The 16,987-nt window shown below is 36.9% G+C and overlaps 2 protein-coding genes across 3 annotated transcripts; one reads left to right on the forward strand and one right to left on the reverse strand.

Moving 5' to 3' along the window:
• The first annotated feature begins 1,782 nt into the window (after positions 1–1,782).
• On the forward strand, positions 1,783–11,110 carry LOC140886988 (uncharacterized). 2 transcript variants are annotated; one of them, XM_073293962.1, is made up of 9 exons: positions 1,783–1,991; positions 2,071–2,128; positions 2,717–2,825; positions 2,976–3,117; positions 3,531–3,582; positions 3,663–3,809; positions 3,887–3,998; positions 9,782–9,908; positions 10,272–11,110. In XM_073293962.1, exons 1-9 carry the CDS (start codon positions 1,828–1,830, stop codon positions 10,750–10,752), a joined length of 1,392 nt encoding a protein of 463 aa, XP_073150063.1. In that variant the 5' UTR covers positions 1,783–1,827; the 3' UTR covers positions 10,753–11,110. The 2 variants fall into 2 exon arrangements, with proteins under 2 accessions (XP_073150063.1, XP_073150064.1); XM_073293963.1 differs by lacking the exons at positions 1,783–1,991; positions 2,071–2,128; positions 2,717–2,825 and having other exon boundaries at positions 3,073–3,117; positions 3,488–3,582.
• An 820-nt stretch (positions 11,111–11,930) lies between these two features.
• LOC140886987 (ATPase 8, plasma membrane-type-like) lies at positions 11,931–16,604 on the reverse strand. Its single transcript, XM_073293961.1, has 12 exons — positions 16,375–16,604; positions 15,842–16,060; positions 15,622–15,759; positions 15,216–15,530; positions 14,590–15,036; positions 14,347–14,469; positions 14,147–14,251; positions 13,233–14,057; positions 12,962–13,135; positions 12,665–12,847; positions 12,370–12,551; positions 11,931–12,235 (listed from the first exon to the last, which is right to left on the reverse strand). The coding sequence occupies exons 1-12, from the start codon at positions 16,423–16,425 to the stop codon at positions 12,139–12,141; spliced, it is 2,859 nt and encodes a 952-aa protein (XP_073150062.1). The 5' UTR covers positions 16,426–16,604; the 3' UTR covers positions 11,931–12,138.
• Between the last annotated feature and the right edge of the window lie 383 nt (positions 16,605–16,987).

A 16,987-nucleotide genomic window follows, 5' to 3' on the forward strand; every position in this document is an offset into this window, starting at 1 on the left:
ATAGATTTAAATCCGGTTAAACGTGAATTTGCCATTAGCAACTATTTTTAATAGACTCGTCCCAGCATATATAATAATAATAATAATATTAAATTAAATAATAAATATCTTAATCTATAATCTTAATTCACAATATTGACATTAAATATTATTGTTTGTGTCGCTCGTGTACATCTCTCGATTTAATCTTCACAAACTCTAATGAGTTTTTGACTCATGTGGGATGAAGTCCTTTTCGGTATCAATCTTTTTAAAAATATTATTGTTTGTATATATTTTTATGAGTATGTTAATTTTTGAACTTTTATTATATATTTACTAGAATTAAAAGTATTTTTAATATTTAACGGGTTTGTAGGTTGAATACTGGGTTTGCAAGAGAGGGAAATCTTAAAATGAGATGGGTTAGCAATTGGCGGATACAAATCTTCGCATTGTTATCCCTAATTTCAACACACTTTAAAAAATTAGCATTTTAGTCCTGTATATTGGCTTCATTTTGGTTTTGGTCCTGTATATAAGCATGTTTTGTAAAAGATCCTGTAACTTTGTTTTTATTTTGGATTTAGTCCTACATGTTGATTGTTTTGATTTTGGTCCTATAAGTTGATTTACTTTTTGATTTTGGTCCTATACAAAGTTATGTTTTGAAAAAAAGTACAGGAATTTGGATTTTTTTTGGATTTGGTCATATTAGTTGACTTGTTTTTTTATTTTGGTCATGGAAAAGATACGGTTTTGACCAAATTAAGCTCGGTTAAGTTAGAATAAGCGTCTATGTTTTTTATTTTAAAATAATAAATTAAATTTAGAATTTAAAAGTTGACTTTCCAACTTCACCGCTTAAGTTTTTATAATAAATATTTTTTAATGATTTTATAATCAAATAAATTAGGTTTAAAATTTAGATGTTGACCTTCTAATTATTTTTTAAAATAATAATTATGTTCTAAAAGGTACAATAACTTGATTTTTTTTTTGTATTTTTCCTCCGTCGCCAAAACCGGAGGGAGCAGCAAAATTTTGCTTATTTGCAGTGTTCTAAAAAGCACGCTTAAGCGGCGATTAAGCGTGATAAAAGTGAAACATACCTAAAAAGCTTTGCTTTCGAGAAAAGCAGAACAAAAAAAGTCAACCATAGTTAAAAACGATAAAAAAATATATTAGAGTGGTATTTTTTAAAAGAACGAAAGTATGTTTTAAATATATTTTTAGTTTTTTTAGCTAATTTTGTTAATTTTGGAACTTATTTATATGATCATTAATAGGTGCTAAGTGGGCGAACACTTAGTGCCAAATAAATAAAAAAATCGAAGTTACAGTTGAGAACGATATAAATGCTCAGCCAAATGTTTGTTTGTTACTTTTTAAAAGAATAAAAGTATGTTATATTTAATATATTAAATTAACATATTTTAAAATTTATTAAATTATTTAGATTAAAAAAAGTTTAAACGTAAAAAAATATTTTTTTATTAGTTAGTTGTAATTATCTCAAACCAAAAGATGATAAAACATGAAATAATAAAAAATATTTATTACAAAAATAGTTAGAGATCAACTTTTAAATTCCAAAACATGATAACATACATGACGAAAATAAAAAACAAACTAACTTATAGGACCAAAACCAAAATAAGCCAACATATAGGACTAAATCCAAAAAAAAATCGAGTTACTGGATTTTTTTCAATAAAAACCACATAAATGATCAAAACAAAAAAGAAGCCAACTTTGTGGACCAAAATGCTAATTTTTCCAATTTATTGCGCTTATCCTTCTCAAAACAAAGCGAGCAGATAAGAGTGACACAAAGGAAAACAAAAAATGGTCGCCATTTTCAGCCAAGAACCCGCATTGATCCCTCGGAAATGGCACAAAACGGCAGTTCCTCCATTACTAGCAAACTCAAATTCTAGTTGGCGCTGTTCATCTTCTTCCTTTTCTGCGTGTTGTTCGTTTTCTACTTCTGTACCCAAACGACCCCTAAGGTGCGTCTGGACTATGCAATGTAGTTTTGTCAACAGCCCTTTCTCTGTTTTTGTTTTAATCGTTGGTGTGCCGTTGTAGATATGCGGTTCTTGGCGCTGGGTTTGCTGGGTTGTCTGTTGCCTGGCATTTACTTCAAGTACTCTCTCATTCTTTGTATCAAATAACTTTCTTTTTATTGTGTTTTATTATTCTTGTGAGTTTTTACTTGTAAACATGGGAAACAGGAAGCACTGAGAGTCAAGATTACTGATTTTCTGGCTTTAGAGTAATTTTTATGTATTTTGTGGGAGAAAGAAATTTTTTTATGTACCAACTCTTTGACAGTGAAACCACGGGGCAGTTCGAACTAAAGAATGTCTGGAGGAACTTGTCTGTAAAAGATTGATTTTTTTTCGCATTCAGCAGTTGTTTGTTTGTTTGTTTTTTAATCATATCGATAATAAAACAGTGTAAAAGTTGCATAGGTGGTTTAAGATAATATTTTAGTCTTTTAGAAAGTGATATTTAACATCATTGCTAGAGCTTGGTGCTTCACTGATAGATTATTAAGATAATAAAACCCAAAGGATGACAATTGACACTAGTGGATTTATATATTCGGTCAAATTATCTTGCTTGCATTTTGCACTTTTCCTGTATTATTATTAATCAGTTGAAAAATACCTTACAATTGGTCTTTCATTTATTTTTTTTTCTGTTAATTGTTGAAAGTATTCTTTTTTAGCATGAATCCAAGGAAATACATCTTTGTGTTGACATTTATGATGAAGTTGGCGTTGGTGGAGGTGCATCTGGAGTTGCTGGTGGACTTCTGCATCCATACTCTCCAAAAGGTCGATATTTCTCTCTTTTATAATATTTTTTTTGGCATTCCTTTTGATTTATTTTAAGCATTTGATAGATGGATATAAATTTTGAGAAACAGAAATTATAGTTAACACAATATTTTTCTCGGTGATTTGTTTGAATCTTCATGTTTGCAGTCAAGCTTCTGTGGCGTGGTGCCGAGTGTTGGAAAGAGAGTTTAAATCTATTAAAGATTGCTGAAGATGCATTTCTTAAGCTAGCAAATAAGGGAGGGCGAGAAACTCCTCAAAACTGTGAAACCCGAATAGTCAGGAGAAAGTATGTTCTTTTTACAGGTCTTGCCTTTTTGTTTCTTCATTCTCATGTGGTGCATGATTAACAGTATTTCTCTACCTAAATTTCCTCTAGCGCCTTCACAACTTTCACTTCATGGACTAATATTACTTACTTAAAAGTTTCGATTGAACTACTCTTTATGGTCTCTGGTTTATAACTAGAAGTTCGTCATTTCAACAATCACGTGGATTGTGAATTTTTTTCTTGTTTTGAGTTTTATATTTTCCCCTTCCACAAAGAAGGATTTCATGATCTTAATATTTTCCTTCTTGTCCTGAAACAAATCTTTGTACCTATTGTATTGTTCTTCTGATATCTTCATATTCAATGTATGGGATATCTAATTTTACAGTTAGTTGCTGCACCTGGATCTGAAATTAAGTTGTTTACTTCAGAGGGATATTGAGACCAGCAGTCAGTTTGAAGAACGTGGATATAATGACTGAAGTAAGCCCATAACTGACCAAATTAACGACAAGCCTGATATGAACTCTTACTGATGCAAAGCATCTCTTTTCATTTAGTAGAATGCTCAGAACTGCCTTGCTGATTGCGTAATAGAGTCCATCCACAAAGAAGCTGCTCAAAATCTTGTTCCTAATTTGACTGTACCTCTAAATTTAGCATTTTATATGCCTGAAGCTTTGAATATCAATGCTCAACGCTACCTTCAGGTTAGAGGTAAAGGCTAAAAGTTTGAGAGTTGTCATATTTTTCTAGTTCCTTTTAAAACTGTTCCATCTCCTCGCAGGGTCTTTACTTAGCATGTCAAAGTATAGCAAGTGACATGACTGCATTTGGTTTTGTGCATAGAGAGTTGAATATTCACAAGAAATCTATCCAGAGCCTCCAGGAACTGCCAGGTGAGTTGTCAGCCCTCACTATTTCGGCATCACTTAAATGAGTGTTTATTAGGTACCAGCTCATGATCCCACAATTATTTAGTTTCCCCACAATGCATACAATCCTTTTTAATTTTGAAATATTCAGTCTTATGGGATAGAGAGTTAAACTAGAGAGGTCAATGAACCTACTTTTGTAAACAATAGGCTGAACTTGATGGTGTTTACTAATCATCCTCACTCCCTTGTACTGTCCAACTTACAGTTTGTCCTATGATTTGGTTGAATTCTTAAGCTAATAGGGGACAGTGGCATCATTTGTTGTTGGAAGATTGAAATTAATTTAGGAATAATTGTTGTAAATCTGTAAATTAGCTAAGATCTTTGTATTATAGGAAAGTAACTAATTAGGAAATATTCTTTAACTAATATCAGTGATTGACATCCCTGATTTGTAGCATTACATATGCTCTTTAGGTTGTAAATCTTATAAAAGGATGATCAATAATAGAGAATAATTATTCCCTGCAAATTCTTTCTTTCAACGTGGTATCATAGAAGGCAGGCAAAAAATCACGTCTCCTTCCTCCTAACACCATGTCGGATGTTTATGATGAATCTACCAAGGAATCTTCAGTTCCTGTCAAAAATCCCATCATCTCAGATCTCTCAAAAACTAACGCACCTACCTCAGAATCTCACCCTGTTCAAATCACTACAATTCGTTGAATGGTGACAATTTTCTGAGATGGTCTCAATCAGTTCGGTTGTACATCAGAGGGCGAGGAAAAATGGGTTACCTAACTGGGGAAAAGAAGGCACCGGCAGTAGGTGATACGAGTTATGCTACATGGGATGCTGAGAATTCCATGGTGATGACATGGCTTGTGAACTCTATGGAAGAAGACATTAGCTCTAATTATATGTGCTATCCAACGGCACAAGAGCTTTGGGAGAATGTAAATCAGATGTATTCTGATTTGGGGAATCAATCTCAGATCTTCGAGTTAAATCTTAAACTCGGAGAGATGCGACAGGGGGAGGATAATGTTACAAAATACTTCAACTCCTTGAAGCGTATATGGCAAGATTTAGATCTCTTCAATACCTACGAGTGGAAATCTGCTGAGGATGGACGCCATCATAAGAAAACCGTGGAAGATAATCACATCTTCAAGTTTTTGGCCGGCCTCAACGTCGAATTTGATGAGGTCAGGGGCAGAATCATTGGAAGACAGCCCCTGCCTCCAATCGGGGAAGTGTTCTCAGAAGTTAGAAGAGAAGAAAGTCGTAGGAAAGTGATGTTGGGAAAAAAGTGCAAGAAAATGCCGCTGAAAGTTCAGCGCTGATAACCATGGGTGGAGGCATCAATAAAACCACCATAAATCAGCGAAAATATGATGAAAAGCCACGTGTTTGGTGTGATTTCTGCAATAAACCTCGCCATACACGTGGCAATTGTTGGAAGATTCATGGAAAACCTGAAAATTGGAAAGGAAAAGCAGTTGACAAACAAGGGCGAGTATTCTCCACTGCTAATGAAGTCTAGACCAGCCCCTTCACTAAGGAGCAGATGGAACATCTTCTTGCATTGCTAAAGACCAATTCACCATCTGGTTTTCCTAGTGCTTCTGTGGTACACACAGGTAATGAATTAAATGCTCTATCTTGCCATCTCAAATCTTCTACTCCATGGATCATTGATTCTGGAGCATCTGACCATATGACCAATTCCTCAAATATATTCGAATCCTATTCATTGTGTCCTGGAAATGAAAAGGTTAGAATAGCTGATGGCAACTTCTCTTCGATTGCAGGAAAGGGCCTAGTAAAAATTTCTAAAAGAATAGATCTTAAACCTGTTCTCCATGTCCCTAGGCTAGCTTGTTATCTTTTATGAATCTCATTGTGTTATTCAGGACCGGAGCTCGAGGAAGACGATTGGCAATGCTAGGTTGATCAATGGTCTCTACTACTTCGAGGGTGATTTACAAAGTACTAAAATGGCTCAAGGACTTAGTAGTATTAGTTCTCTCTCTGTTCGTGATCAAATAATGATTTGGCATTATAGATTAGGGCATCCTAGATTTTCTTATCTAAAATATTTGTTCCCATCTTTATTTCAAAAAGCAGACCTTTATCATTCCAATGTGAAAGTTGTTTTTTGGCAAAAAGCCAACGCACGTCTTACATTTCAAAACCTTATCGTGCATCAAGGCCTTTTTAACTCTTTCACAGTGACGTTTGGGGACCCTCAAAAGTTACCACTGTTTCGGGAAAAAAATGGTTTGTAACATTTATAGATGATCATACTCGTCTTTGTTGGGTATATTTAATGAGGGAAAATCTGAAGTTGAAATTTTTTTTAAAGAATTTTATCAAATGATTGAAAATCAATTTCATGCAAAAATTAGCATTTTACGATCTGATAATGGGACATAATATTTTAATACAATCTTAGCAACATTTTTGAAAGAAAAAGGCATTCTACACCAATCCTCGTGTCCTCGTACTCCTGAACAAAATGGAACAGCTGAACGTAAAAATAAGCACTTGCTAGAAGTAGCAAGGGCTATGATGTTTCACATGAATGTTCCAAAATATTTTTGGGGGATGCCATACTTACTGCATCTTACCTAATCAATAGAATGCCTACAAAAGTGATGCAATACAGCACCCCATTGGAATGTTTAAAAAAGATTTTTCCTGATAATTAATTCAGAATTGCCTTTGCGAATATTTGGATGCACTGCCTATGTGCATATTCACAAGGGATCACGGTCAAAGTTGGATCCTAGGGCAGAAAAATGCATTTTCACAGGATATACTTCTAACCAAAATGGTTACAAATGTTTTAATCCTCTTACAAAAAGGGTTCACACAAGTATGGATGTTTCTTTTTTGGAAAATACTCCATATTTCCCTAAAAATTTAATTCAGGGGGAGAAATTAGGGGAACAAAATTTTTGGGAAATCGTTGAACCTTTACCTGCTGTGATTTTAGATATAGAAAAGGAGAATCAGGAACTCCAATCTACTGAATCCGGATCAGCATTTGATCTGTAAAGAAATACTACGATTGATAAAAAATCGAGAAAATCTTGAGCCACTGGTTTATTCACGGAGGAAACTTCCTGGACAAAGTAAAGACCATTTGATCACTCCAACGCATGGCCAAACAGAATCCCTGACCGACGGTCTTCTCCAAAATGTTTCAGGTGATACTTCTGCATCTATACACTCTCTTCCCCCCATTGTTATCAGCCCAAATTCATCAACAGCCCCTCATAATGAACGAAAAAAATCTGCATCAGAACCTGTCTTAGAACCAGCCCATGACCTTCCTATTGCACTTAGAAAGGGGGTCCGAACATGCACTAGATATCCTATTGCTAAATACATCTCATACAACAATCTGTCCAGCAATTATAGAGCATTCACAACAAAAATTTCAGAACTTGCGATACCCAGAAACATTCAGGAAGCACTAGATGAGCCGAATTGGAAATTGGCAGTGTTTGAGGAAATGAATGCGCTGAAAAAAAATGATACTTGGAAGGTTGTTGAATTACCAAAAGGAAAAAAGGTTGTAGGCTGCAAATGGGTGTTCACAATAAAGAGCAAAGCTGATGGAAGTGTTGAGAGATACAAAGCCAGACTTGTAGCAAAAGGTTTCACTCAAACCTATGGGATAGACCAATGTTTTCATAATCGGACCGGTGATCGAACCGGTCTACCTTAAAATAACGGTTCAACCGGTTCGACCGTTTTAACCGGACGGTCGGACCGGAAAACCGTTTATATAATATAATATAATTAATAAAATCTTTTAAATTTTAAAAATCTAAAAGATGTATATAAATAAACAAAAATATATTTATTATAGTTTAAAAAATAAATAACTATATAAATATATTCAAAATATTAATTATAGTTATATATACTATATTTTTAAAAATAAATAAATTAATTAAAAAAATATAATAATAAAAAAATAATATTTTTAACGAAGTACAAATTTCAAATAATCATGTGTATATATATAATAAAATATTAAATTAAGATTTTAAAATAAAAAAAAACAATTTTAAAAAAATAAAAAAAATTCGAAAACCGGTTCAACCGGTTTTTTGGCCGGTTCTTGGGACCGGTTCTTGACCGGTTCGACCGATTTTGACCGGTTCTTGACCGGTTCTGAGCGTTTGAACAGTTAAAACGGGTTTTAGGGGTATTCCGGACCGGACCGGCCGGTTCGCGGTGTTTTTAAAACACTGGGATAGACTACCAAGAGACGTTTGCTCCGGTAGCTAAAATAAACTCCATCAGAATTTTGTTGTCTCTTGCAGTAAATTTCAATTGGCCTTTACACCAATTGGATGTAAAAAATGCCTTCCTTAATGGAGATTTAGAGGAGGAAGTATTTATGAGCTCTCCTCCAGGTTTTGAAGAAAGCATTGGAGTTGGGAAAGTGTGCAAACCAAAAAAGTCCTTGTACAGACTCAAGCAATCCCCTCGAGCCTGGTTTGAACGCTTTGGGAAGGTGATAAAGGGTTATGGATATACTCAAAGTTCTGCAGATCATACTATGTTTTACAAACATTCATAAGGAGGAAAGGTGTCTGTCCTGATTGTTTATGTGGATGATATTGTGATAACTGGGAATGACTATTCAATTAGAGAAGCTGAAAGGAGAACTTGCCAAGGAATTCGAGATCAAGGACTTGGGAGCATTAAAATACTTTCTTGGAATGGAGTTTGCTAGATCCAAAGGAGGTATTTTCGTAAACCAGCGAAAGTATGCACTTGACTTGCTTAATGAGGCTGGTATGTTAGGTTGTAAGCCCGCTGAAATACCTACAGAACCTAATGCAAAGCTGCAGATTGCTAAGGCCGAGAATGTAAAGGATCGTGAGCGCTACCAAAGGCTTGTTGGAAGGCTAACATAGCATTCGCAGTAAGCATGGTTAGTCAGTTTATGCATGCACCTAGCTCAGAGCATTTTGAAGCTGTTTACAGAATACTAAGATACTTAAAGGGAACACCGGGAAGAAGACTCTTGTTTAAGTCAAGAGGAAATCTACAAATTGAAGCCTACACTGATGCGGATTGGGCTGGAAGTATGGCGGATCGAAGGTCTACTTCGGGGTACTGCTCATTTGTAGGGGGCAACTTGGTTACTTGGCGAAGTAAAAAGCAAAATGTAGTTGCTAGAAGCAGTGCTGAGGCAGAATTTAGAGCAGTAGCTCATGGCATTTGTGAAATTATGTGGATTAAAAGTTTTTTGAAGGAGTTAAAGGTGTCGGGATCATCTCCTATGAAGTTATATTGTGATAATAAGGCTGCAATTTCTATTTCTCACAAATCTAGTTCTCCACGATCGTACAAAACATGTGGAAGTGGACAAGCATTTTATTAAGGAGAAAATAGACAATGGAGAGGTGTGCGTGACATATATCCCCACAACGGAACAAGTGGCTGATGTGTTCACCAAAGGACTACACAAAAAACAGTTTGATATCTTTGTAAGCAAGCTGGCTATGGAAGATATCTTCAAACCAGCTTGAGGGGAGTGTTGGAAGATTGAAATTAATTTAGGAATAATTGTTGTAAATATGTAAATTAGCTAAGATCTTTGTATTATAGGAAAGTAACTAATTAGGAAATATTCTTTGCCTAATATTAGTGATTGACATCCCTGATTTGTAGCATTACATATGCTCTTTAGGTTGTAAATCTTATAAAAGGATGATCAATAATAGAGAATAATTATTCCCTGCAAATTCTTTCTTTCAACGTTTGTACAGGGTACTATGATGGTGTGATTATTTGCATTGGAGCTAGAGCAGCTTTTCTGCCGGAGCTGTCTGGAAAGCTGCCTCTGAGGACGTGTAGAGGAATCATCTCGCACCTACAACTTGGAGATGATATCAGGTTAATTTAGATCGGTTTACTGCTACTTTGGCTCTTGGTAATTACGCCGGAATAAAAATATTTTTCTACCAAAAGAAGCACATCTGCAGGTCATTGATTTTAATTGTTAAGATTCTGAAATTAGTGTTCAACATATTTAGGATTTCATATGAGCTCTTGTATTTATTTTATCAGGATTCACATTTAATCCTGTTTTATTTGATCCCTTGAAGGATTTTTCTGGATTTATCATTCGCGTGTTTTAAAGTTTTTTTTACCTCTTATGCTTTGAAGGATTTTTCTGGATTTATTATTCGCGTGTTTTAAAATTTTTTTTACCTCTTATGTTTTTCATTTGTTGATGTTTGTGACTGAACCTTTTAGAGAAGCATATCCAGAACACAGTCCCTCGATCTTGTCAGATGCCTGGCTTTCTGTGCAAGGAGCTCGACGTCTTGACCTTGGCTCAACATGGGATTGGAGATCAAGGAATTATTCAAGGGAAGTTGCCGCGGGGGAAGCTTCCGAGGCAATGAAACTGCTTCTTTCAAAGGCATCTGCAGTATATCCGGCTATTAAACGTTGGACTGTCACTGGAGCAGTTGCAGGACTGAGAGCGATGCCCCCACTGACTGCCGAAGGATCACTTCCGCTTCTTGGTTCTGTGGATGAATTTGTGAATGGGACTCATGCTTGCAAGTATTGGCTGTTCACAGGCCTTGGTGCAAGAGGTCTGTTGTTCCATGGTTGGCTAGGCAAATTAATGGCGCAGGCTGTCCTATCTTGTAATGAAGATTTACTTCCTTCTGAATTAACTTCTTGGAAGAATAAATCGCACAAGCAATCGTCTGAGATAATGCTTTGAAAATCCCAAATAATCTCAAGTTGAAAAAACCGGAACTGTGAAGATGGCATGAAGTTGCAGCATTCCCTAGCACGAAAGCGATGAAGCTTTTCTGTCCTGTGCTTCTGATACAAAGTGCTGAAGCTCGGCGCGACAGTGAACCTTCTCCATTGATTTGAGAGGACCTGAGTTACAGAGGACCGGTCATCCCCTTTCTTGTAAGGACTAAGGAATCATTGTTGCTGTAACTTTTGAGGCTTGAGCCCAGCTTTGAATTTTCAACGTACGCTGTAGGAAATCCCAAAAGTTGGCTTTTATAAACTTTACGCAATCCGAAGAACAGGATTTTTCGCGTACAAGCATATTTTCAAGTAAATTATTTGCAAAATCATTCCATGTGCTCAACATGGTTGAATGAATACTTTGAAATTCCATTAGCACGATTAATACTTGTTAAAAAATAAATTTATACGTAACTCACTTCAAAAGATGGTTCAAGAGGATAGGTTTTCTCCTTGTTCATATAAAGAGCACAAACTAAGATACCAATGCATTCCTTAAAAAGATGGTTCAAGAGGATAGGTTTTTCCCTTGTTCATATAAAGAGCACAAACTAAGATACCAATGCATTCCTTTCACACTTAAGAATGAAAGTACCGTGAAGATATTAACGGGTGATCAACTATGGGACGGGTGAGATCAACTATAGGTCGTCCAACACATAACGGTGGAACCCGGGCTCTGATATCATGTTAAGAAATGAGACTTCGATCTAACTCACTCCAAAAGCTAGCGAAAGTAGGTTACCCCTTGTTTATATAAAAGGGCTCCCAAGTTATTTAGATCGATGTGGGACACAAATTAAGACACCAACAATACCTAATCAACACATTTCAAATTTATTTGAACATTTCTTTGCTCCCCTTTTGTTGTTTGAAATATTGTACGGCAGCTATGCTTAACTTGTTGGACCATCTATAAGAATTAACTTTAATCTTATTTTGTTTTCAACATTTACATTGTGGATAACCCGGACACATGATACATGGTTAAATATTTTTTATTTTCCCTGATAATGGTGAAAATAATGTCCTACTGTAATTGCCCCTACCCTGTGAAATAACACACATTCAACCAAAAGAATGCTTTATCAACCAAAATTTTTTGTATGCTCTTTCCCTGATGACCACTTCAAAGCATATTTTGAAATACAGTAATTACTAAAAATGTAAGTTTAATGGTACAATTAATGTAATTGTGCAAAATAGATGTGATTTTTAGCGAAGACATCTGCCTTGATATACAAAAGAATGTTCACACGTCACGAACATGTTCTCTGTGAATCTATATTCTCCATTTTTTCCTGTTTGACGGTGAATTTGGTCGCCCAGTTCAACTCATTCGACCTTAGACAGTGTAGTGTTGTTGTATGGTTTCAATGTCCAATCCCTTTAGCTTGACAACGGATTCGACGTGCCCTTTAAGAGTGTGAAGCTCCCTCAGCCTGCAATATGTTTTTTCATAAAAGCAAATGAAGTCAGAAGGGTAAAACTGATCAAGGAAAATATATTTTAATCAAGAAAGTTCAAGAAAACATGCTCAAAAGTGGAACTTTTTCTGTAAATCATATATGGATACCTTGCAACTTCGGCTCTTTTCTTGGCTTGCTCAGCTATCTCAGACAATTCACGGTAGTTTTTGTCGTTGAACAGCCCAGAAGTGTCGGTTGTGGTCGAGAGACCATGAAGAGTGCGTTGTGCCACTGCCCACTGTGCTTCTCTTTCACCCTTTCCGTAGTCTTTCTTGGTTGTGAATGCGGTCTAATTTGTTCAAGGGGAAAAAAACATGAAATTAAATATTTGAGAGCAGGCAAACTTATTTATTTCGTATTCCTGGTATGATATAGATATGATTTATTGCTTCACGTACATACCTTGTTCTGGATCATGGAATCCCATGCTTTTCCACTCAGTGCATATCGAATGATGAACTTGAGAATGTCAAGTGGGAAGTAAGTAATAATGCTGTAGATCCAGATGACTCCTGCCCATCCCCATCCGATGCCTTGAATTCTTGCAAATTCCCATGATGCGTATACGGCAATAACTGTAGCCAACTGAAATCCCACAACTTACAGTTAGTTAAAACTTCTAAAACTTGAGTAGGAGAATGATCTGATCAGCTGTGATTTCTAATGAAACTGATGAATTTTGGTTTCCTTGTACCATACCAGTTGAGCTATCAGGAATGCGCTCACAAGCAAGAGACCAGGGCGCTCGACAAATGACCAGCTTCGTGACCTTGTGACAAAGATGAGTGCCTGACTGACTATGCTAACTTGAAGGTACAGGGCAGCAGTAAGCTCATCTGGACTGTCTCTTATAGGTTTTACTTTAAAGATTTCCTATTAACAATAAATATTTTGTCAATAAGCAAATTTTTATTTATGTTCCTAAGGTTCAAACAAGAAAATAATGACACTTGAGTTTTAATGAGCTTACAGAGAAGAAATCGGTGTCAGCTGCGAGGTAGAAGAAGATAACAGTCATGATAGCCATGTACGTTCCAAGGACAATGCCTGTGGCAAAGATTTCCTTAAGCTTCCATGAGTCAGGCAATGGAGATGGCTTCACTCTGTCTTTTGAAATGGTCATGATGGTTCCATCATTCAGGATTGCAATTATGAGAACCATGAATGGTGAGAAGTCAAACTTCCAGATCAGTGCAATGAGCATGAATCCCATGACAATACGGATTGTGATGGAAACTGCGTAAATGGTGTAGTTTTTCATTCTCTGGAAGATGGCTCGGCTGGTCAGCACGGCACTGACTATCACACTAAGTCCTGGCTCTGTCAAAACAATGTCCGATGCGCTCCTGGCAGCATCAGTTGCATCTGCAACAGCAATACCAATGTCTGCTTTCTTGAGTGCTGGAGCATCATTAACACCATCTCCAGTCATGCCGCAAATGTGCTTCCTTTCCTGCAGTTTCTTCACAATCTCGTATTTGTGTTCTGGGAAGACTCCAGCGAAGCCATCGGCCTTTTCAATGAGCTCATCTACTGGGATTGAAGCAATGGACTCATCTTTGCTCTGTCCAAGAAGAGAAGATGATGGATACATGTTGGTTCCCATTCCGAGTCTACGACCAGTCTCTTTGCCTATGGCTAGTTGATCACCAGTGATCATCTTGACATTGACACCAAGATCGAGAGCTTTTCTGATAGTCTCTGCACTGTCGTGTCTTGGAGGGTCAAACAACGGCAACAATCCAACAAACTCCCATGGTCCACCATCACTCTCTTTGGTTTTCTCGGGGACTGCCTGTGAAGGCACCAAGTTTACACACTGTTCAGTATTTAAAAAATTTATTTCATACCAGTTCCTTTGTATAATGATGTTTTATATCTCACCTGTCGTGCAACCCCAAGAGAACGAAGACCACGGTTTGCAAAGTTGTCAATGATCTCATGGGCTTTCTTGCTTGCTTCTCCAGTGAGTTCACAAAGTTCGATTATCTGTCAAATCATAGAAATGAAAAAGTTAAGTCCAAGATTATTGAATGGATGAAGACCATTTATTAGTTACTGCACAAATTTGATATCATCGTTACTTGCTCAGGAGCACCCTTGCTGCATCGATGCCAGTTTCCATCCGAGTCATAGTATGTGATTGCAGTGCGCTTGTCAACTGGATTGAAGGGCAAGAAATGCACCTCTGTGATTCCTGCTCTTGCCTAAAGTGTTCAAAAGAAAAGTTTTACACAATTTTGAACATAACAGTAAACCATTCATTTTTATAACCAGGAGTACAAGTCTAACGAGCGAGGGCAAAATGATGAATATTCAAAACTCACCTCCTTTGGATCACCGAGCATGTTAACAATCGAAGCGTCAATGGCATCCTGGTTCTCAACCCTGGAAGCTCTGGCAGCCAACAAGACAGCACTATCCTTATCGAGGTTCTTTGGGAAAACCTCGATTAAACTTTTATCGACTGTGAGCTTGTTAAGGGTGAGTGTTCCTGTCTTGTCACTGCAGAGAACATCCATGCCAGCCATTTCCTCGATGGCAGTCATTCTCTTGGTGATGGCTCCCTGCTGCGACAGCCTGTGAGATCCAATGGCCATGGTTACGGACAGAACTGTCGGCATGGCAATTGGGATACCTCCAATGAGCAACACGAGAAGATTGTCAATTCCTTCCCTGTAATTCCTGCCTTGGATTGGGAACATTACTAGGATCTCAATCACCATTCCCACGGCAATGGAGCAGATGCAGAAGTTTCCAATAGCAGTCAGCACCTGTCATTTCAAGAAACATGAATTAGCAGCAGGGATGAAACGAGAATCTTGATAACCCTTATCGGTTCAAGTCTTTGTTAGTAGCACCCATCCCAAACTAGTAAGTTTTTCATGTTTTCATTCAAGAGATGACAGCTTTTCAAAGTGTCCATTTTCATGTTTTATTTATGAAATTATACCTTTTGGAAGTGTCCAACATTGTTAGTGCTGTCGACAAGATGAGCGGCTTTGCCAAAGAAGGTGTGGACACCGGTGGCGATCACAACAGCCTCAATCTCACCTTGCTTGCAGGTAGAACCAGAGTAGACTCCATCACCTGGGTGCTTGGTTACAGGAAGGGACTCACCAGTGAGGGCCGATTGATCAATCTTGAGAGGATCGCCCTCCAAAAGACGAGCATCAGCGGGGATAATATCTCCCAACTTGACACTGATCAAATCACCAGGAACCAAGATTGCAGCATCTTGCTCGGACCAGGCACCATCTCTCAAAACCTTCGACAAATAAATCATGCAATTAGCCAGGTATGGAACAAACATCAAAGCTAGAATCCTTTTTCTCCTAGTGAAATGCAAAGTGTAGTACCTTGGTTTTGGGAGCAAGGCCGGCCATAAGGGCAGCTGCTGCATTTCCTGCATTGTTCTCTTCGATGAAACTAATAGTCGAATTGATAATGAGCAGCACGATGATACCGACAAAGTCTTGCCAATCTGGAGGCTTGCCCTGCATTTATCCAAAAACTTGAGTTCATGCACTAATATTTCGAAGTATATGAAGAAAATCTAGAGGCCTGAAACAATTTTACCCCTCCATTTGCCAAAACAATGGCCATGATGGCAGCACACTCCATGACCCATGAGAGAGGATTCCACATAAATCCCAAGAATTTAAGGAACTTGCTCTCTTTTTTCTCCTCAAGTTTGTTGGGGCCAAAAATTTCGAGCCTTTTCTGCCCTTCTTCTGATGTCAAACCTTCTCTTGAACATTTCAGCTGTGTAAACACTTCCTCCACGGGTATATTCTCCTGTATGAATAACAAGATTACCATCATTCGTCTCCTCTCTCTTGAATCCAAAACCATATTGTTCAAGATTCATATTTGATCAACAAACATATATTAGACATAGGTGTGGAAACGAGTCGAATTGAGCAATATATATTATTACAGCATGCATTGCGTCATGAAGAGAAGATTGAATCAATTCTTGAATATCAAATGAACTTCATTAATTATAGAAATGATATATTATACATGTAAGAATATACAAATAAATAGCACTAGTAGTTAAAAACTCGCGAGCCAGTTCACGAGCTTTTGGGACGAAAAACGATACTTACAAGGTCAACGGTCTCATTCTTGATCTCCTCAAGTGAAATATCCGAAGCCATGATTTTTCTTTTTTCTTCACTAGAAGAGGGAAAACAATCAAAGAAAATTAAAAAAAATGGATCAAGGAAGAAAGATTGAGAACTCAGAATCTCTCTCAATCTCCCTCCCTCTTACTCTCACTTTTTCTTCCACACACCTATCAACTTTCCCTAGGCCTCCATGCAACGAGTACACAATGTAGAAGGGGAAGCCTTGGCTATTTAGAGGCCTTTTTCCTCTTTATATTTAGCCAATTCTTGTGCCCTTTGAGCTCTCTAAAATTGTGGAGGATCACACATTTTCAACTTCTTGTTTCGGAAAATTTTTTTGAACCTTAAACTTTTGTGTAATATACCTAATTAAAGGCTTTTTGGGTTTTGGCCTTCAAATATGGAGAGCCATTGAACAATTAAAATACAATGCCAGAAAATATTGTAGAATTAATAGTTAAAATATCAAAACGGTGAAATTTCGGCTCTACGGCCAAGAATTGGTCTTACATACAATCACGTAAATAATAGTATGAAAATAATTTATAATGCTACGTAATATCATGGTTATATTTTAGATTAGAGTGTATAC

The sequence above is a fragment of the Henckelia pumila genome, chromosome 3 (assembly GCF_033568475.1).
Source record: "Henckelia pumila isolate YLH828 chromosome 3, ASM3356847v2, whole genome shotgun sequence".
NCBI classification, from domain to species: domain Eukaryota; kingdom Viridiplantae; phylum Streptophyta; class Magnoliopsida; order Lamiales; family Gesneriaceae; genus Henckelia; species Henckelia pumila.